Source organism: Cinclus cinclus, chromosome 20 (genome assembly GCF_963662255.1).
Source record: "Cinclus cinclus chromosome 20, bCinCin1.1, whole genome shotgun sequence".
In the NCBI taxonomy this organism is placed as follows: Eukaryota; Metazoa; Chordata; class Aves; order Passeriformes; family Cinclidae; genus Cinclus; species Cinclus cinclus.
In genome coordinates, this window is record NC_085065.1 from 5270346 (window position 1) to 5292187 (window position 21842).

Consider the following 21842-nt stretch of genomic DNA (forward strand, 5'->3'; position numbering starts at 1 on the left):
GGAGTGCGGGAGGCGGAGGGGCACAGCCGCTGCTCTCTGGTCCCTGATCCCCCCCCCGGGGGACTCGTGGTTATTACAGGTCTCCTTAGGATTTTTCTGCTCTCTGTGCAATGGGCTGTGCTGTGGGTTTAACATGCCGGATTGTCAGGGAGCTGGGAATGGCATTTGGTTAAAAGCAGCCCCAAAGCACACCCACGAAGGCGGCGGGAAGCCCGGAGTGGAGGTGTTCCCTGCCAAGGCACTGCCAGGAGCCATGCAATTGTCAATAATACCTTCATTTCACGAGTGCCTTAACTATGGATCCCTTTCAGCTGGGTCCTGCCACAAGAAAAGAGAGAAAATTCTCAGCATTAAAAAAGTCCCTATAGGACAGACCATTATCTCTTTTGGGGTGCAGAGAGATTCTCGCAGTGGAGAAGCCTCGTGCTCCCCTTTCGACCCGACCCTCTTCACACCCATTGGAGGTGAGGGGTCTGTCCTTCCAAACACCACCTCCTGCAAAATCAGGGAGCGCAAAGAACAGAGCCGGGGCAAAACTCGGCGCAGCCAGCGGCTGGGCTAACTTTAACTCAGCACTCTGGATTCTGAATTTCCTCTGAGCTGTTTACAAAGGGCTGGAAAAAAAACTTCCAGCACTACCTCCCCCCGCCATCCCCGTCCTGATGTTGCCCAGAACATCTCTCTCATCCCTCCCTTTCAGGGAGGAAAAAAAAAAAAAAAAAAAAAAAAAGGAAAGGAGGGAGGAGTGGGAGAGAGGAGGAGAGAGGGAGAAAAGTGAGCTCACGTTCACACATTGGTGAAGAGGCTGGTCTTGCAATGCCTTTGAATATTTTACTTTTAGGCAGTTCCTCATCAGTCAGCCACTCACATCCGAGGAGAGCTGAAGCTAACTACAGCCATGGACAGCACTAGGAGATCTCAAATCTAATCGCATGCATCATTCCTCCGGGATATTTTTTAAATTCCATATCTGAACACGCTGACAGGCAGCTGCACTCACACACACTCACACTCACACACACACACACATCCACATCCACACGTCGCAGAGCCGCCAAGCAAACACCTTGTCTCCTCTCGCAGGATATACCCGCTCACACACATCTCTCTTTATCTCCTCCTGGCTTCCCGGAGGATCCTGCCGGCTGTTTTTCATGGAGAAAGTCCAGGGAGAAATGGAGATTGAGAGATGGGAAAGAAGTGAAGAGATTTCAGACGCAGAAAAAAAGGTTATTCAAGAGATATGGAGCAGAGTATATGCAAACTGCGAGGACGTTGGGGTCTCCATACTCATCAGGTATTTAAAAAACAAACAAAAAAAAAGGAAGCAGCAATTCCAACTGAATCTCTATATAGCCGAGAAAGAGGCAGAACAATATATAGAACTGAGTGGAGATGAATGACAGCGAGTGGGGAGCTGGCTGGGTGTATTTGCTGCCTGGGAGCAGGGAGGGTTTCACAGCGCTCCTCGGATTCCCACACCTTTGAGCCGGGTGGCAGCGGCGGGGGGAGCGGGGGGAGCCTTGCCGGGGACTTTGGGGGAAGCTGCTTCCATACAAAGGTCACCTTAACCTGCGGCCGGGGCTGGGGGGGCAGCCGAGGTGGGGGAAGCTCAGCCCCGGGTTCGGGTGGGTTGGGGGTCTGGGGTTTTTGGTCCCCCCAGGGAGAGGCGTGAGGATGGCACGGGCCCGTAGCAGGCTGGCGGGTGAAATAATGCAAGTTGGGAGCCAAGATAAAACCCAAGCAGGTGTGTCTCCGAGGGCACCATCTGTCCCTCCGGTGGCAGCGTCGGCGGGAAGGAGAGGGCTGAAGTTGGCGGTGGAAGGGGGCTGTGGGGGGCACAGGAGGGAGAGGAGGGCAGGAGGGGACAGCAGCCCTGGGAGGGGGTGCAGAGCATCTCCCGATGGCAATGGGGCACAGACAGCAGCTCAAAGCTCTGCACCTGCAACCAGACCAGGGGAGATGCTCTGGAGATGGGGAGCAGAGGCAGGTGGGGGTTCTTGTGTTCTCTGTGAGAAAAACCATACCCAGGTACACCAGGAAAGAGCCAAGTGGAAATCCCACAGGGTCCCACTGGCACTGAGAGTTTAGGATATCAGTGGGGTATGGTGCCCACAGGCCGTTTCCCTTATTTGAGAAGGGATGGGAGGACGGGCAGGGCAAGGAGAGGGACAGACGAGATGTCTGCAATGACTTCTTAGCAAACAGCAATGATCCTGTCCAGAGAATCACACCACTCATCCCTGGGGTCAGGAACGCTGGGATGGTCCTGGTCAGACTCCCACCTGGACCAAACACCAGGCACCCCAGGTAGGAGACCTGAGGCTGGGTTGTGTCCTTCCCATTTTCTCCTCCAGCAGGGGACTGTGGGTGCGCAGGGAACCCCTTGGATGGATGTGCTGTTTACTAATAAGCATCTGAAAGTTTTCCAGTTGGCTGAGCTAAAGCCCTGAGCCTACAGGGTCTGCAGGGAGCAGAGCCTCCCTGGACATCACAATGAGCAGAGCCAGCTCCCCTCCAGGCTCGCTGCCAGCACTGCAATGGGATTTTCTTATCAAGACCCCTCTGCAGATTTCAAAATTACATTGGAGCCCCCTCTCTGTCTCCTACATTAACATTTCCTTCTCTCAGAGCATGCTGGTGGCTGAGCCCATTCTCCCATGGCCCCCACTCCATATAGACAGTCAGAGCAGTCAGGAGGTGTGACAGCTCCATGGCTGGGGACACCAAACCTACCTAGGCTGGGTTTGAAGCAGAAATGGCAGAGATCTGGGGGTTACGTCATCCCATGAGGTTCAGCTCGGGGCTTGTCATGGCCAGCCCCTTGCCCAGCATCTGGGTTGTGCCACGGCCCCATCTGCCAGCACTTCCAGGTGCCCGCTGCCCATAGACACAGGGAGGATGGCTGTGTGCCCATGGCTGGCACCAAAGGACTTGCAGCAATGCCATGGGGGATTCACCCAGGGCAACTCATTGCTTTTGGAGTCCCCATGGTGCTTGGAGCAGGGTTGGTCATGAGAGAAATTGAGGTGTGGCAGTGGGGACTGGGCGGCCAAGTCCTGGTCCCAGCTCAAACTTTCCCAGCAGAAGTTTTTGGTCCAGTTTGAATCTTTTTTTAAGCCAGGCAGAGTTGTGCACTGTGGTGAAGGTTTTCTCCTGCTATTACAAGAGGGAAGGACAGAAATGCCTGCTAGGGTGAACCCTGGCTCTTTGGGAGCCTTTCCATCCTTAGTCATGGCACGTGCCCTGGCACATCCCAGCTAAACCCAGCACCTGCTCCTTCAGCCAGAGCTTCCCTGGGATGCTTAAAGTGAGATCTGGCTTTGTGCATTGCCCTGGGGATTTCAATGCAATCTGGGAGAGGTACCATCCCCTCCAGCAGCACCGGCTGGAGCAGCACCTCCACCTGCACCCGCATGGCACAGCCCGGTCACACACCCTGTCCCCAAAAATGTCTTTGCGCCGCTGCTCTGAGCCCCGCTGCGAGCTTTGAGCTGCACCTGAGCTCCCAGGGGAAGCACGTGCCGGGCGAAAGCAGGGCAGCCCTGGCCGGGGCCGGGAGCACGGGCGCTGCCGCTCCCCCAGCTGTGCCCACAGCTGGCAGCAGCCGCCGGGAGAAGCGGGTCATGCGTGGAGGCCGCCGGGAGCACGGGCCGGCGGCAGCCACTTGCCAAGACATGATTCAGCAGCTCCAGAGGTCGGGGCTGAGGAGGGGGCAGTGGGCTGCCGCTGGTGGGGTCGGTACGAGGTGACCCGCCCAGCACATTTTGGGTGGGCGCGCACACAACGTCAGCCTCTGTTTCACCAGGGCTCGCCTGGGATTCCTGCTCACCTTGCTAGGGAAACTGAGGCAGAAAGGGGTTTGCACAGGTGTGGTCAGGGAGAAGGAAGGAGGATGCGTGGCTGTGGATCCTCCTTTGGTGCAACCCCCACGGGCAGAGTGGTGAGAGCAGGTAAATCTGTCAGCACTTCTGGGGTCGGGGCTGTGACCAGGGACTCGGCTGTGTCTGGTGGCAGACGGTCTCTCCCTGCTTCCCTGCTCCATCCTCTCTCAATCCCTTCAGATCTTCTGAGGGCAGGGAATTACATTTTCCCACGTGGGAAGGGCTGGGGAGTTGCAGCATCACTGAAATGAATGTGGGGTCTGATGCTGTGCCCCAAGGGTGGAGGCAGGGAGGCAGCAATGCCCACCAAAAGGCAGTGATGGGGAGTCTGCAGTGCTGCCGTCCTGCAGGAACCCAGCCCAGCTCCCTCTGCCCCTAACCAACACCCTACCCCTCCATCCCCAGCATTTCCATGCTTTGCAGATGGGGAAACTGAGGCACAGAACTGGGCATCGTGTTCCCATCCCTCGTGGCTGCCGCTGGTGCTTGAACCCACAAAAAACCCCTAGGGGCCTGCCCTAGCGTGATGGGTCCCTGATCTCACAGAGTTCTGGGACCCCAGGGGACACAAACAAGAATAATGGGGACTACGGCTGAGCAGCCACCGGATCCTGGGAATCTGCGCTCTGTGGTTAAAACTATGTTGCTAATTGACAATTTCCTCGGTGGGGAGCCTCGCCCCGGAGGAAACAGAGTCTCCTCGCCACGCTCATCTTCCTCCTTGGGAGCTCAGGGGCCTCTGCATGCTCCATCTCACAGCTGCCTTAACCCTTGCTTGAGCTGCAGTTGGGGCTGGAGCTTGGACCTGCTCATCTGGGGCTGTGCCTCCTGGCTGAATAGTTCCCAAGTGGGTCGCCTGGGAGCCCTGGGCTGAAGCCTCCCCACGTCCCCAGGCTCATTGCTGTGCCTCAGTTTCCCCCTCTGTTATTTAGGAATCCGTCCTTTTTCAGCCCTCCCTCACCGCAGAGCTCACAGTGGGAGAGCAGGGCAGACTTCAGAACCTGCATTAGCTCTCGTTGTGCCGTACAGAGCCCTCCAGCATGTGGCTGTCCCTCCCCACGGTCCCCTCTTTTGTTTCCAATAGTTTATTTGCAATACTGTAAGACAGAGCTGGGGGATGCAAATACTCAGGGGTAGCTCAGCTCTCCACAGCACACGGGGCCTGGGAGCACCCAGGGATGAACATCAGAGGGGGTTTGGGACCCTCTCGCCTTTGCAGACCCCAAGTACCCCAGGGCTAAAACCACAGCCTGTCCCAGCCAGCACACACACTCGCTCCCACACCCACACACACGTACCATAGTCACACATCTGAGACTACAGAACTTTATGGATTCCATCAGGGGATAAAACCCAGGGATAGTTTCTATTAGATCCCAGGAGAATCTGGACAAAATGGTAATGCCATGCCAAGTGAAGGCAATGCAACCTGGCTCAGCCACCACAGGCTGTGCCTCCTCCGTAGGGCTTCTCCATCACTGTTCCCTCTGTGTGCACTTCAGAGCCGTCAGCTTCCAAATTTGCACCTTCTCTATCACTGCTGATGTGCTCTTTCCCGCTCAAGAGGCGTAGATGGGGAAGAAAAAGGTTTGCCAATGCAGGATCAGGCCCCTGGATTTTGATGACTGCTTAGTCTGAGCAAACACACCTGGATTCAGAGAAGTTTGCAAAGAGCTTTAAAATATGAAAGCGCTCCTTGGATGCCAGACGTTATTGTGAGTTCAAGGTTAAAATAGCAAAAAATCTGAGTAATGAGTCTGGCAATGCAGAAAACACTTTTTTCTTTTTTTCCCCCAGCTGAATCAAAAAGGTATGGGCTGAATCTACCCAAAAATGACATGTAAAGAAGTGAGTTTTGCAGCTACCCCCAAAGCCAACATATGTTTTCTGGAGGTGTCCATAGGGAAAGGCTCCATTCCTGGCTGTTGAAGGACACATTTCAGGGCAAAGTGGATCACAGAGATGCAATATCTCTCTTTGAAAAGGGCCCAGTGAAAAGACCAGCAGCAGTGTCCCTGTCCCATGCTCAGAAATGGTTCTGGTCAAGCCAGGGGAGATATTTTCAGGGGGACAAGGAGAGCCAGAGCGCAGCAGGGCTCTGCTCTGCTGGCACAGGCACACAGAAGGGACATTTCCCAACCTAACAACCACTCCATGAGCAGTGAGGGGGCGAGTGAGGGTTTAATAAGCTCAGTCTCAAAACAGCCCCTTCTCCTACAGCTGCGTTCTCTCTGAATCACAGCTCCCAGGACCAGCCCTTTTTGGCTTCTGCATGGCGTGGGGATCCCTGTGGCACATCCCACACCAACCACGACCTCGGGGCTGCCAGCAACTCTTGGGATGTCCAGAGAAGAGTCTTTCCCTTATCCCCTGTCCCCGTTCTGCCCTTGCATCGTTTGCAAGCCACGTGGGGGTAGAAAAAGCCCACTCAACACCCCAAGAGCTGCGAGGACATCCGTGACCAAGGCAAGCAAAGGCACAGAGGGCGAGCAGTTTCCCCGGACAGTATCCCTGGCTGTGGCTAAGGATGGGTCGGTCCCAGGAATGACAATCCCTCCTCCAGAGCAGGCTGCGAGGGCCAAGGCTCGGCTGTGCCAGCCGGCCCCGTGAATGCGGCTGCTGCGGCGGAGCGAGGCGCGCCCGCCTGCGGAGCTCCAGGGCTCATTAAGGGCAGGGAAATGTCAGGACAGCCCTGGCCAGGCTGGCAGGAGCTGAGGGTGCCTGGGGAAACGCAGAGTGCCGGCTGGCTGGCGATCCTGCCCGAGTATAGGCAAGGCTGAGCCGGGGCTGCTGGAAATCGCCAAGGGAGCGTTGGATGGGAGAGGTGGTGGTGGATACCAGCAACACACAGGTTCACAGTTTAGTGGAACATGGACTGTGTCCTTACCCACCTCTCTACCCAGCCAGGGGTCTTCTTCCAACGCCGGGGGAGGTAGATCTCCAGAGACACGTGGGAAAGCCACTTTGGCGCTGTTAATTCACTTCTCCTGTGAAAACTGTCCTTACCCCTACCCTAAAGGTTCATCCGTGCAGCCAAGAAGCTTCAGGCTGAATCCATGTATGTGTTAGGGGTAAACAACAGCAATGAGGAGTTGGAGGTGTGAGTTGTGCACACAGAAGTGAGCAAGACTTGCCTTGGGAGTTTCTAGCTCGTGTCCAAATGTATTTGGTGGACTCTTTTCTGCTGAGTCCACTCCCAGCCTCACTGAGGTGTCCTGGTCCCTCTGCCTTGGGCATGGGGGCATTCCAGCCTCTGAGCAGGGTTCAGTGTTGTGCTGGATTCTGCTCCCAAGGCTTTGCAGCTGGATGTGGGCTTCACACACATCCCACATGGAGGAAGGCCAGCTACGCATTTCTCTCAGCTGTGGAAGTTGAATTTAGCAATAGTGTGTGGATGTGGGGCTTGGCTCTTTTCCCTCCAACCCTCCTATGACAGAGCTGGAGATGTTGCCCACCACCATCTCCACCTGTCCAGGAGCCTTCAGAGAGAGGATACAGGAGCAGGCAGGCACCATCCTCTTCTTACTCATTAAATTTGCCTTTTTCTGTCTTGTTGGGACGTGGCATTGACATGGCTGAGACCTTCCTCACCCTGGGCTGGGTAAACACCCAAGCAGCACCCAGCAGCCTTTCCCCAGCCTGGAAAGGGGATGATGGGCTACAGGTGGCTGGGAGGAGCAGGAGGAACGTGAAGGAGAAGCGGTGAGACAGCCCTCAGCATAATAAATAGCAGCATCACACACCACCTGCCTACCCATTATCAGCTGCTTTGTAGGCTCCCCAGAGAGGAGCTGGAAGGAGAGGTTTGAAAAGGGACATGAGAGGCTCCAGGCTGCCTTAGAGTTTCTCCCACGTAGAGGGACGAGGCGAGAGAAAACATGAAAGCATTGGTAGGTTGAGTCACCAACCCTGGAGGGATTGAAGAGATGTGGCACTTGGGGACATGTTTTAGTGGTGGTCTTGGCAGTGCTGGGTTAAGAGTTGGACTTGGTGATCTTAAAAGCGTCTTCCAACCTAAATGATTCTGTAGAAATCTAGGGAAAAAAAAAAATCCAGTCTCCAAGTACTGGCTGGGGGCTCAACTGAAGCCTCCCAGCAGATCTGAGGGCTCATGAGCATTTTCACTCCACAGTTTGTAAGTGAAGTATCAAGAGTTTCAGTGCTTGGGAGGACCAGGCAGCATCTAGGTGTCCTCTTTGCAGCTGGGGAGGCAAGGAGGTGTCTGGGCTTGGAGGTTTCCTCCATGCAGGATTTGCTCTGCATGCTCTGGGCAGAGGAAGGAAGGTGGGGGAGATGGAGGAGATGCCACTCCTCCCTAACAGAAAACAGGTTTCCAGTAACTGCAGTGGGCTTGCACCTTAATTATTTCCTTTGGCTCTGCTACTGGGAATGGTTGTGTCCTTAAAGTTGTTATAAGGGCAAAAGAGAGAGGAAAAGCAATCCTGACATCCTGTCCACTGGGTCCAGATGTAGCTGGCAGAGTACAAATTAGCGGGTGGAGAATGGAATCGCTTAAAAAGAAATTTAATGAGATCGTATGCAGGCATCTGGTTCCTATCAATCATCATTTTGTGTGATATGCAGTGGTAAATAGCATCTTTTAATGACTCTGATGGAGAAAAAAAGCCCAAACCACACATGCACGCACATAATGATCCAAAAATCTTCCAGAGCCCAAGAGGTTTGAACTTTCAAAATTTCCTGTAGATGGAAAAACCCCAACTGACACCTCTTCTAACTCACTATTATTGGAGTTATTTTATTTCTTTTTTTTTTCTCCTTTCCTCTGGTTATATTTAACCTTTGTGTTAAATTAATCTTCTCTGTTTATTAACAACTAGCACTGAGTGAACCTCCTTTCCCCTTCTGTGTGGTTTGACAGCTCAAATATTTGCTCCAGGCAGAAGTTCTTGCTGCAGGCGCCTGCTGCTCTCCAAGGAGAGGTGGCTGCAGGTCTCTGGCCATCCATGGGTTTGCTTGAAGCAAAGACATTTTAGGGCTCCTCTGTTTCAGTTCTCCACCAAAGAAATCCAGCAGACACAGGACTGAACACATGAGCTGAAGGTTTGCTGGTTTTACATCCCCAGCACTGCTGCTGTCCTGGTGGCAGATCCCCTGGGAAAGCTGCTGGGCTCAGCTCCCATAGGGGCATCAGCCTGAGGGTCTGCAAAGCAGGGAAAGGTTGGAAAACAAGGATTTGGATCCTTCCTTGGTCTGGTCTCACACAGGTTGGGGTATTTTGAGGGTTTAACCAGTCTTTGCTCCTGGCATATCTGGCCAAAAGTGGGGACAGGTAGAGGTGATGGTCCCAGGGTCTCCTTCTGGCCCTTCTCTTGTTGGGGGCACACTGTAAATCCTCAGGATGCAGAGGTCAGTCCCCTCTTGCTATTCCTGTACTGGTTCAGACCAGGAATTTTTCTCAACTCATTTCCCATGTCTTCAGAACATCTTGCCCTTCAGCTGAGATAAAATGCAGTTTTTCAGGGAGCTTCCTGTGGTTTGGGGTCCAGAGGCTGAGGCATGCAGGGACCAGCTGGCAGCTTACATCCCCTGGCTGGGGCAGCAGGTCCCACTTCCAGTGACATCCCTTGCTTCCAGTGCCTGGGGGGAGCCTGTTAAGAAGAAAGATCCACTAGCAGGGGTGGTAAAACTATTAGCTCTGACCCCAGCAGGATGATCCTTGTTGGAGCTGGAGGGCTTTGCTGGGTGACTGGAGCTACAACAGCTTGAATAGAGGGATGGGGAGAGATGGGATGGGGGCAGAGGGATGCTGAGTCCAGCTGGAAAAACTGGTTCCATTAAACCAGAGTGGAACATTTGCCCTTCTGTGAGGAAATGCCCAGTGCAAAAAGTCTTAAACCCTATGAGTGATGTTATCCATGCAGCCCTGGCCAGCTCCATACCCCAGCACCTCTCTGACAGCTCTGGGCTGAAGGAGTGAGCATCTCTGTGGCAGTAGGAGCTGGAGGCAGCCAGGCCTGGGAGTGATTTCTCCCGACAGGGACCAGATGTGCCAGGAGGAGCTGTGCTGGGGGGAGGAGGCTGCACAACAACAAGCGGAGTTTTGTCATGGGTCCCCTCTGGGTTTTAAAAGCAACACCTTGTCTCCCCCTTCCACCTTCCCTCCTCCCCCACCCTTTCTGCTGCACACTCTTCACACCTCCAAAACCTATTTTGGGCCATCTTATGAATCCCAGATGCCTTGGGGAAGCAACAGAAGCGGTGGTGCACTCCAGGCGCTGCTTCACGCCGCTTCCTTGGCAATGCCCCCAAGCTTTCACAAGCCAAGGGAGCGGGGGAAGGAAGATAACAAATTGGTAAAGGAGCCTGGTACTCAATATTGTGGTTATTCGTGGAGTGGTGAGTGGGGAAGAGGATCCCACCTGACTCTGGAGAGAAGTAGTGATGGTTGGAGGGAGAGGTGGGATGGGTTCAGGCTCTCATGGCTTGGGAAGGGGGTTAGGGAGGGGAGCAGGCAGTCTGCCTGGAGCCAGGAACGATGGGGGACATCTCTGCTGCCTCCTGAGCATCCTTCACCAGTCCAGGAGCCAGGAAGAGCCCTGTAGGAGGGAGGGAGCTGGGTGAAAGCAGGGAACAAACACTGAGTGGTACTCTCCTGCATAAATTAGGTGGAAGGGGGTGGTTAAAGTGACTCAAGTGTCAGCCCCAGCTGCAATCCTGGCATGGATGGTGTTGGTATTGGTGACTCCAGCCTTTGTCCCTGTTATCTTGTACCCTTCAACTCCCTGCCCTCTCCAGCCCTCCACCTCCCTGGGGAGCTCAGAGTATAAACTGTGACCACAACTTCATTTCTTTCAGCTGCATTTATTTGGGTTGATTTAGTCCTGCAGAAAAGAGGATCCTCAGCCCCCCTCTCAAGAGGGGCTGGTGAGTTCTTTGAGTATCCTTGTGCTGGGAAAAATGTCACAAATGAGTAATGACATCAGTTCAGGCCTTAGGTCCTGCTGTAGACTCTGGTGGGGCTGATCCATGAAAAGTGGGGCAACTTGGACAAGGGGAGACTGTTCTTGGTGGCAATGAAGAAATAAAGCCCATCATAGCAAGGAAGATGGGCAAGGAGAGGTTGGGTGGGATAGAGAGAGGTTTTCATGCTCATTTCCAGCTCTCTGAGGCAGGATGTGATGTTTTGATATATGTGGGCATGTATCCAGCATCTGGCACACCTGGGTGGCATCTCTGGGCATCAGGAACTCAGTCTTGCTTCTGCTTTGAGAATTAATATCCAGCTGTGATGACTTTGTAGCAGATGGGGTTTGAAAAAAGGCATCAACCTGCTGGTTTTCAGACAGCTGAATGCTGCAGCTCCTAGAAAATTTGATAGGAAAATCAGCCCTGGCTGTGGGAGATGAAGGGGGTGGCTTCCAGCATCTCCATCCCCCATGCTTTGCTTTAACCCCTCAGCCAGTCCTCCCCCTCCTGATGGCATTTTGTGTCTCTTCTTTCTGGAAGGTTTTTTGTGAACTTCCCCTCGGCCAAGCAGTACTTCAGCCAATTTAAGCACATGGAGGATCCACTGGAGATGGAGAGGAGCTTGCAGCTGCGCAAGCACGCTCGGAGGGTCATGGGGGCCATCAACACTGTGGTGGAGAACCTCAACGACTCTGAAAAGGTCTCCTCTGTCCTGGCCCTGGTGGGCAAGGCCCATGCCCTCAAGCACAAAGTGGAGCCCATCTACTTTAAGGTAAAGGATAGGAGCTAAATAATCTTTGGGCTGCTTTAGGGAGAGGGAGCTGTGGGGAGCTGGTGCTGCCTGTTCTTGCCTGGAGAAGCTTGGCTGGATGTGGGGGCTGCTCCCCACAGAGCTGGAGTGTCCCACTGTGACACTGTCCTGTGGAGACCACCATCCCCACACACAGCCAGTGCCAGAGCACCCAGTGCCTCCCCCTGCCCAGGGAAACACACCTGGCTGTGTCCATGTTTGTGGCTGTGTCCCCTTCTTTTGGAAATTAAGCGTGATAGCATGGATTCTAATTATTAGTAACACCAGGATCACAGGTTTGATCCCCATGTGGCCATCCACTTAAGAGTTGGACTAGATGACCCTTATGGGTCCCTTCCAACTTGGGATATTCTGTGATCCTGTAAATAATTTCAAGTGCCCAGACTGAGGAGATGCTTTAACCTGCAAGCAGCTCCTTCCTCACACCTGGGTCTCTGCCCTGCTGCCTTGACAGGATGGTGACCTGTCCTGTCTGCTCCCAGGGGTGTCAGCAAACATCCAGGACATGTGTCTTATAGATAGCAGCAGGACTCAAGTGTTTTTTTGTAGGAGAAAGGTAAATTCACTGTGAGCAGCTACCTGGAGAGTTATTAACCCCTTGCTGGCTGTCTGCCTCCCCTCAGAAACTCACTGGTGTCATGCTGGAGGTCATTGCTGAGGAATACCCCAACGACTTCACCCCGGAGGCACACGGAGCCTGGACCAAGATGAAGACCCTCATCTACACCCATGTGACGGCGGCCTACAAGGAGGTGGGCTGGGCTCAGTACCCCACTGCCACCCTGTGAGCGCCCAGGGGGCCACCAGAGGGGCAGGGAGGGCTTCGCTCACCCCAGGACTTCACTCTGGTCTCTTCTCAAGATCTTTGCTAGGTTTGGGGAGCCCAGTAGGGCCAGTTCTGTCAGCTGCCAAGCCACAATTTGATCTCCATGGGGTTTAAAAACAAACTAAATAAGCAAAAAAAAACAAACCACAGAACCACGAAGGGTGTGGGTGGGTTGGGGTGAAGCAGTTGCAGGGGACGCTGGAAGGGGATGCAGAGGGTGAGGGGAGAGCATTGGTTGTTGGCTCCATCTTCCTGTCCTGGCCTGTCCATCACCACCTCCCAAATCCTGCACCTCACTTGCACCATCTCAGAGTCCCTTGTACAAGTCCTGCTGCTGCCCTGTTCACTGATGAACAGCACAACCCTCATTTTCCATGCAAAGCCCCTGGGCAGAGCTGGCTTTTGGGGGCACACCTGGAGACCTCCAACTGGCACCAAGAATGCTTTGCTTTGCACTTTCTGTATCACCTGGCAGGGCTGACAGCCAGAGCCACTCTGGGTGCCCATCACCCTGGGCTCTAGGTGGGCAGCAGCCCTCACCTCTCCTGTCACCCACAGTCCCTGTCCTCAGCTGGCTGCTGCAAACCCTCCTGGGGTGGGAGAGAAGTGATCCCACAGCACGAGAGAGTGGGAAGGAGGAGGATGCCTTTGGGCTGCCTCCCCTTATGTCTCAGAGCATGGTGGGTAGGTGGGATCCCTGTGCCATATGTGGGGAGCTGGTGAGTCCACCCACTGCCCTTCAGCTCCCTGAGGATGGGTTTGGGTGGCACATGATGAGCCACTGCCCTGGGAGCTGGTGTGTAGGTCTGTCTGCCAGCTCTGCCCTCTCAGTGAGAAGGGGGGTCAGGCTGTGACCAGGAGGAGGAAAAGATGGCATGGACATATCAGGAGGGATTTCTGGGTGTGAGGAAAGGTCCCTTCTCTGTTAAAATTAATAAATACCTTGTATAGAACATATTCCTGCCCTCGTGGTGAAACTGGGTTCCTCCCAATAAAGTGCCTGGTAGAAATCAGCCCACGCAGGAGCTGTGTCCCTCCTGGGGACAGCAGTGCTCCTGCCTGTGCCTGACAAAGGCTTTTCCCACACCCCCCAAAACATGGCTGCAGGGCTTGGAGCACTCATCCTGCCTCTAGCACCAACTCCTCCTGAATCTCCGGGTGAGTCTGCCTGCTTTGTGCCTCAGTTTCCTTTGTAGTTATGAAAAAGGGAGGAGGAGCAGCCCCGTTGCCTCCTGCCTACGTGTGGTTGGATTTATAAGATTTCTGGGAACTGAATGGCAAAGGATTGAGGATGAAATGTCAGATGTGCTGGGAAGCTTTGGAATCCTTGCCACCCAATATTTCCCTAAAGGCCTATGCTATTTTTAGAGCTCTAGCTTTAGGGGAAATGTTATCTGTTGAAGTGGGAGGAGGGTTCCCTTCTGAGATTTCCTCTGGCCTCACTCCACCACTGTCCTGGAGAGCTGGCAGCTTCCTGAGAGAGACCAGCTCCTCTCCTGGATGCCAGCTGGACAGACAACAAGCCCACAGTTCCAACTGGGATCCCTACAGCAACCTTGGGGACATCCCTCCCTCCACTGTGGGGACACTGCTGGAGGGGACATGGTCGCTCTCCCAGGCTGACCTCCCTCCTCCAGAGCAAACAGACAGACAGAAACTCCTGCTTTGCTCACCCATGTTTTTAATCATCCCCAGGAAGAGGTTTATTATGTCTCAAAATATCCCCAGGACTCCACTAATGCCACAACAGCCGCTCCGGCCCTGCAGTTCTGTCCTTCCTGCATCCCACATTACCCTTGATGGAGAGGAGCAGTGGCACATCCTGGGCCTCCACAGAGAGCTGGGTGGCAATAACAGCTCAGGCACAGCTGTCCTTGGCATGGCAGCATGCAAGACCAAGGGGGTTGTAAAAGGAAGGGACGGGCACAGAGTGACGAGTGATGCTGCCTTGCTCGTGGGGTGGGGTGGGCTGTCAGAGTCAGCATCCCCAAAGTTCATCCCACCAGCCTGCACTGGTGAAGGTGCCAACAGCTGCTGCCTCCAGCTCGCTCTGGAGTGTCACAGCAGCTGCTCATCCCCCGAGGGTCAGTGGAGGCATCCCTCAAATGACTGCTGCTGCCGGGGCAGGGATGGATGGAAAAAATCTGTTCAGCCATTGACTTCCCTCCGGTGCAGAACTGGAGAGGGATCTCTTGGATCAAGACTGTTAGATGATATTTGTGTGTGCGTGCATCACGGGACTCTCACGAGCACAGCTCTGCTGATTCCTGCCAAGGCCTTGAGTCCAGCAGCACTTATTTCTGATGAGTTCATTCATCTTTAGACAAAATTTGCACATTAACCTTTGAGGTTAATAATCTCCAGGTGGGAATTTTATTTTTGCAGCACAAACCCTTCCCCCGCCCTCCACTTTCCACAACTAAAACTGGGCTCCCAGTCCACAGAGAAGCCACCTTGGAGTGTCTGGAAATTTTCCCTGTTCATACCCAACCTACCCATGTGCCTTGGCTTTTGGGGAGCAGCAGCAGGGAGGTCCCCCCCATCTCCTCATTAAACAGTGCTTTGGTTTCTCCTTTCCTCTTTACATCCCTAGAAAAAGCTGACCCGCTGCCTCGTGCGCCTACGTGTGCATGTGCTGGGCTTGGGATTTTCTCCAGGCACTTTTTCCTAAAGCAGATCCAGATGTGTGCAGCTGCTGTCCCTCGAGGAGCACCCCCCATCAGCCAAATTGCAGGCCACTCCAATAGATGCAAACAAAAACATGTTTATTTTTATCAGCTTCGTAGGAAGTAACATGAAGCAGGAGGGTGGCCGGGGCAAAGCTCAGGAGGGAGGAGACAGAGATAAAACGAACGCCCCCTCTCTGCCGCCCGCAGCAGAGGAGGCATTGCTTCAGTCCAGGAACATTCTCATCTGGGAAGAGATGAAGATAACACAATAAGGCAGAAGTACCATTCCAGAGTGACAGGGCTGATAAATGCCAGGTGGAAGAGCAGAAAGGGGGGCCATGTCCTGGCTCTGTGCGTGGCTCTCTGGCACACACACGTCCATGCACAGCCATTCCCTGTTACTGCCAGCCCATTGCTCCCCCCGATCCCATCGCAGCTGACTGGGGGCCCCTTTATTCCTGTTTTGTTCAGGTCTTGCTCTCTGGGCCGTGACCTTTCACTTCCTGGCACACTTAGGCTGAGCTAAGGGCACTTTGGGCTGAGCTTTACTCTGTGGTGGTGGCAGGTAGGGACCTGCAAAGACTTTTCCCCAAAACTCACAAGTGAGAAGCTGAGGCTCAGGGCATCGTAGCCAGCACACACTGGGGGCTGGCTGGTCTCTCTCCTGAGGACCCCCGTGCCCCCCAGGCCCAGCCACCCCCTGGCTCAGACAGCGCCTTGGCGCTACCATCAGGGCTGGACATGGAGCTGTGATCCAGGTGGGAAAGCCTTTGTGCCTCCTGACAGAGGTAGAGAAATGCTGAGCGAGGAGGGGATTTGGGTGTCCCTAGGACAGGGTCCCCCCTGAGCGCCTCGTCCTGGCTCTTTGGCAGCACCTGCTCATATCAACAAACTCTTGTCACCTCCCCTGAAGCTCAGCATTTGGTCAGAGGGAGTTGAGCACTGGAGGGAATGGGAGGCACTGGGCTGGGATGGGGGGCACAGATCCCACCCACCATATCTCCCCCTCCCATGGCCAACATTCATGGCAGGTTTAGCTTTACAGGCACCCAGCTAGAAACACCCCCCAACACCACCAGAACCCTTTGCCACCAACCTCATCTTCTCTTGGGGGGTGACAAATCCCCAAGGCAGCCGAGCCATGAGCTCTCCCAGGGGAGTCCTCTCACATCTCTGCCACTTTGCCCCAGGAAAGAGGCCTCAGAGTCTCCCCACTCTCTGAGGGGATGCTCAGTGACTTCAGGGGGGCCCAGATTTCACCTGGCTGGACTCTGGTACCAGAACTCAGCCTTCCCTGCCCCTTGCCACGGGGAAACTGCCCTGGTGCGGGTATGCCGGTGCTGCCTGGGGCCAGCACCATCAATGCCAGACAGAGGGAAAAAGGGAAACCCATGTGCTGAGCTTGGACCAGCTTAGGGAAAGGGAGGGACAAAACCACCAGCCTGGCTCTGACCTCTTTGCCAGGCTGCGGCGCTAATTATTTTCCATAGCTGAAGTTGTCTCTAATTGTTAGTATGTCTGAACCAGCCCCAGCGTGACCCACAGATGTGAGTGTGCACTGTCTGATGTAACTCCTGTGTCTTTCCTGTTCCTGCTGCAGATCCTGTTCATGTTTCGTGTTCCTCGGCGCTTCTGTGCTGGTTTTATACCTGCGTTCCGTGTATATGGGTGTAACTTGTTTTTCTTTTTGTAGGTTTTTAGTATGTTTGTAACCAGACAAAATGGTGTTATTAAACCGAAACTCGTATCTTCAGTGGATAAATCAATCAAACCCCCTCCAGCTCTTCTTGGTTTCTTTCTAATGGGATGGCTGGAAGGTGAGGGGCTGTTGGGAGGCTTCCCCGTGGCCGTGTGGGTCTGGGGGTTCCTGTTCACTCTGAGGGAGCTTTTTGGCTGGAAAGCAGCAGCAAAGGGAGTGGATGTGCCCACCAAGGGTGGTAGTAGTGGCTGGAGGCATCTTAGCAGTGCACTCAGGTGGGGAGGGAAAGGCTTGCCAATCCTCCAGGCTCTTCACTTGGCTTCTAGGTGCATTGTGCAAACCAGCAGGGGCTCTCCCTGGATCAGGAGCTATCCATGTGTCTTTGGCAGCCTAGCCAGTCCAAAATGCTCGCTGTTGGCTACAACATGCAGCAACCATGGCCACCGAGGACTGTGAGACTGTTCCCAGCCTGCAAAAATAACAAACAGCTCCCTGGGCAGCCGTAGCCCAGTTTTCCACATCTCAGTCCCTGGTGGCTCCTCCTGCACCTCTCACTGAGGCTGGATCACATTGCAGGGGGATGGGTCCCAGAAGGGTTGGGTCACTTTGTGGCTTTCCCCCAAGGGTACTTCCAGCTCCCTCGTTTGCAAAACAGGCCCTCGCAAGTTCAGTTGACACTGGCCAACCTTTCCAAAGCTGTTGGCAGAGGATGGATGGACAAACAGATAGACTTGTGCTGTGGTCCTATAAACTTCATTGTCATGGGATACAAGATTTGGAAAACAAATTCAACCAATCCTGTTTATTGTGCTCCTCTTTACCCCAAGTACAGAGCAGTCTTTCAGGGATGGGAAAACCCATCCCACCAGGGTAGTAGAAAATACCAGCACCTGCCCACAAACAATTTTAGGAGCAGCAATCCCAGTTTTGGACTGAGGCTAGGGGGACACTGTTCCGAGAGGGACAAGGGCAGAGATTGGTGCCTTGGAGGCTGGTCAGGGTCTTGGGGAATCTGGTGCCAACTTCTCCTGTTGGGCTGAGGGCAACAGTGCTGTTCTCCAGCCCCGCATGTTGGAAAAAACAGCAGTTGAGTGGTGTAGTTTTGCATGGGCAGCCATTTGAGCTTCTCTGGAATCCCCAAGCCACAATTACAAGAGTGGCCTTGCAAGGTGAACCTTTTTCTTTGCCTACAGCTTCACAAAACTGAGCCCAGCTAGCCATGGCCACCCCAGAGAAGGGATCCAGGTCCCACTTACATGGGGAGGGGAATAACTGCCTGGTTCAATCTGTCTTCTGCTGTGTCTTTTCTTGTGGGGTAAAAAACCACTTGGTGTTGTTAATGTGATTAATAAGTCATCCTTGGAGTCTGTGCCACATCCTGTACACGCTTCCTGGCGGAAGTGAACAGTCAGCAAAGCCTGCACAATGCTCTGCTCCAGATGGGAACCATCGGCTGGGAAACCACGAGCAAAAGGATTCAGCTCTGCAGTGGGGAGGCTGCAGTGGGCACCCGAAGCACTCAGACCTTTATACGGTGAGCTGAGAGTAGCCAGGACCAGCAGTGGCCAGAGGGTGCTAAAATGGGGCTGTTTTTTTCCAACAGCTTGTTGAAAAGGAGCAGAGAATTTCAGCATTACCTTGCAGGGAGAAAATATGTACACAGCCCTTCACTTCGTACTAATATTTACCCCCAGATCCTGTCACGTCAGGGTGGCTGTGACGATCACGCCGTGACCCAGACCCTTCAGCCTCACCAGTGCTCTGCAAGTGCTGGTGGAAAAGGACACGGTGGGAGGCTGAGGCTCACACCACACTGAAAAATTGGCCCAGGGTTGGGACAATGGGCTCACACCCTCACTGCCCTCACTCGTGGAGTGCTAAATCCACCTTGTTCCCAAGTGTCCCAGCCTGGGGATGCTGCTCTTCAAGAGCCACCCTTCACCCAAGGGAGCTGGTGAAGATCTAGCTCTGAGAAAGCACCTTGATGACCCCAGTGATGTTCTGTGGGCTGGAGATGGAGGAGGAAGGAATTTGATAGCTAAGGCATGGCACAGAGCATGCTCCTAGAACACTTGCCATGCTCCAGCTCCAGGAAAGCCCCTTCATCCACACCACAGGGTCCAGTGCTCCTGCCCAACACCTGCCACAAGCTGGGGGAATGATGGCTCCACCATCCTGGTGCTGCTCTGGGATAAGAGGTGACACATCTGCACTGTGTGTGTCTGTATCCTGCTGGCACCTGGTGACAGCTGAGGGGATGGCTGGGAGGTCACTGTGAGGGACAGACAGAAATACAGCTGCAGGGGAGAGATCAAGAGAGAGAATATGCAATAACTGCAGTGAAGTTTTTTAATATGGCTATTGAAATCCCCTTGAAACCCCATGCCATCGAAATGGCAGTAAGGAAAAGTGCCCCCATGGGTGTGAGGTAGCACAGGGTGAGAAGCCTTGAGAGACAAAGCTTGCAGATTCCCACCAGCTGGAAGGATATATCCCTGCTTCCTCTGTTATCTGCACCAAGATAAGAACCAGGAGCTCCAGGCTTCGCGGTATGAACCCTGCCACGGCCACCCTCACCAGCGTGGGGGGGTTTTGGTGGCTCCTTGCTCTGAGCAAAGCCCCCAGGGAGGAGAAAAAAGGCAGGAAAACACCCTGGCAGCCCAGTGGGGTTGACACTGAGCAGGAGCCAGCCCTTCCTTCCGCGCCCGGCTCCTCTTCAGCTGCGCCGGCTGATATGGTTTATCTGAGCAGCGCCGAATGTAAACGCTGTCAGCGCCGGCTGGGATTAATTCCCGGGAGTTTGGCAGCCGAGATGAAATAACAGCGCTGCGGGGGGGGAAGAAAGGGGGGAAGTGCACATCTCAGACTGAAAAATCCTCCCGGTTAATTTATAGCCGCGTTCCTCTTCTCCCAGGCACTCTTGAGAGAGAGCAAAGCCGGGGGTAGAAGGAGGATGGGGAGAGGACCAGGAGCAGGAGGAGGGTGGCTGTAGGAAAAGGCTGGGATCCCAGGGAGGAGGGAGGATTGTGAAACCACGCTTTCCCCAGGCGCAGGAGTTGTGCCCCCATGGTGGCAGGGACACGGCGGGGCTGGGGACCATGGCCCGCAGCCCCCAGCCCCACCCAGACACCCTCAGCATCCCCCGGTGCCGCTGGGGAAGCGGCACCAAAGGCACCGGGATGCTCTTGGACACCTGAAGCTGGAGAGGTGCCCGGACAGGAGCCCCCTGTGCTCCCCAGCCCCTCTTTGACCCACCCACCACCCTCTCCTTGGGGAAGAAACCACCAAAACCCCACATTTCTGTTGAATATTCCCATCTCTCACTAAACAGCAAGACATCACCCACGGACTTGGATGTCAAGAGTATTCCCAACCTGAAATAGGTGGGACTTTTATTGCTGTTTATAACAAATACTTTTCATTAATTGACAAATGTATTTTCTTTAAGGGTAAGCTTTGGAAAACTGCCCCAGAGACGCTATTGTTTAAAGGCTGGTGTTCCAAACAAATCCTGAAATAAAATAACCATTGGGCTCTGCCACATTGCTATGGTTTATATTTATACAGCAGAGGGATTTGGTTTGAGGACACTTTTCTAAGGAATAGTGTGGTTTTCATTCACTTTCTTTGGATATTTAAGTAAATAATCACAAATGCTTTTACTTATTTTCATTGTTTTCTTGGTAGAGAATTGGCTGGACTAAAGGTCCAGCAGTGCATGGGCAGATAATTTGATTTATTTTGAACTTAGGAAAGTCCAGGCCCCATCCGTCTGCCAAGAGCTGTGCACCACTTGGGGTTCTGCAGCCATCAAATTATGATTTTACTCAGGATTGAATGTATTTTTTATGTATTTTATATCTACCCATAGTCCCTGGACTGTATCTGCCTGGGCACTGGGTGGCATCCACACCAGGTTGAGAGGTGAAGACAGGGTGCAAAATGCAGGAAGCAGAGCCTGGAAATGGTTCTGTCAGCTTTGGGAACCTGATTTTAAAATAATTCTCCTTGGTGGTGGCTGAATAGGAGGTCAGTGAGACAGTGGTTGCTCCCTGCTCCATGAAAACTTCCCTGTGCCACAGTTCCTTTTTTGGATTAGGGTCTGGCAGAGGGTTTGGGGTGATGAAGGGAAGGGTTACCTGCAGGGTTGGGGTGTCTGCAGAGGCGTTGTGCCTACAGGTGCTGGGGTGCCTGTGGAGAGAAGGGGTTCCAGCAGACGTGGGGGCTGATAGCAATGCATAGCTGAAACGTCTGTCTTGGCAGTCCAGCCTTGCTCCAACCAAGCCCCCATCTCCCCTGGGATGCTGAAGCCCCCTTGGCCCCGCAGCCAAGAGGAGCTGGGGCTGATAGAGCTCTGCTTCCAGCCCCAGCCCAGCTGCAGGTGTGGAACCTCTCTGGAGGTGAATGCAGGTGAACACCGCGCTGCAGCCTCGGCTCAGCCAGCCGCGGATCCGCCGAGCCCCGCACGCCGGCAGGCTCGGCAGAAGGAGCCCTGGGAATGCTGGATAAATAGCAGTGGGCGAGGAAGAACGCTTCTCAAAGGTCAGAGCTTCCTCCCCGCTGCTGTGAACACGCCCGCTCCGATCCCTGCTCCTCTGCAGGGCAGCATCCTCTGCCCCAGCCCCGGTCCCTGCAGCTGCCGCTGACCGAGCCCCAGAGCCGGGGGCAGAAACTGGTCCCCACCAAGCCAAGCTATTCCCAGCTTTGTCATCCGACTGGGCAGTCACTAGAAGGGAAATTCCCAAGGCTGGACTATCCTAGGTTATTTCACAGAGTCACAGAATCACGGAATTTGCTGAGCTGAGGGAGCAGGCAGCTCCCAGCCTCCTGCCCTTTCCTGCTCCACTAAATCACTCCAGAGTCCTCCCAAGTGTTTATTCTTTGAGAAAGCAATAAAAGAGGAGGAAACCCCAGAAGACGAACTCCCACCAGCCTGCCTTTGATTATATTTGATATTGTTTTATTTCTTAATGCTTTCCCACTGCAGCCTGGCTGAGGAGGGAGTGAGGGAGGGCCAGAGGGC

The 21842-nt window shown here is 54.0% G+C and overlaps 1 protein-coding gene across 1 annotated transcript; it reads left to right on the forward strand.

The window, feature by feature from the left end:
- The first annotated feature begins 299 nt into the window (after positions 1-299).
- Positions 300-12413, forward strand: CYGB (cytoglobin). Its single transcript, XM_062506407.1, has 3 exons — positions 300-1297; positions 11355-11586; positions 12249-12413. Exons 1-3 carry the CDS (start codon positions 1155-1157, stop codon positions 12411-12413), a joined length of 540 nt encoding a protein of 179 aa, XP_062362391.1. The 5' UTR covers positions 300-1154.
- Positions 12414-21842: the final 9429 nt, after the last annotated feature.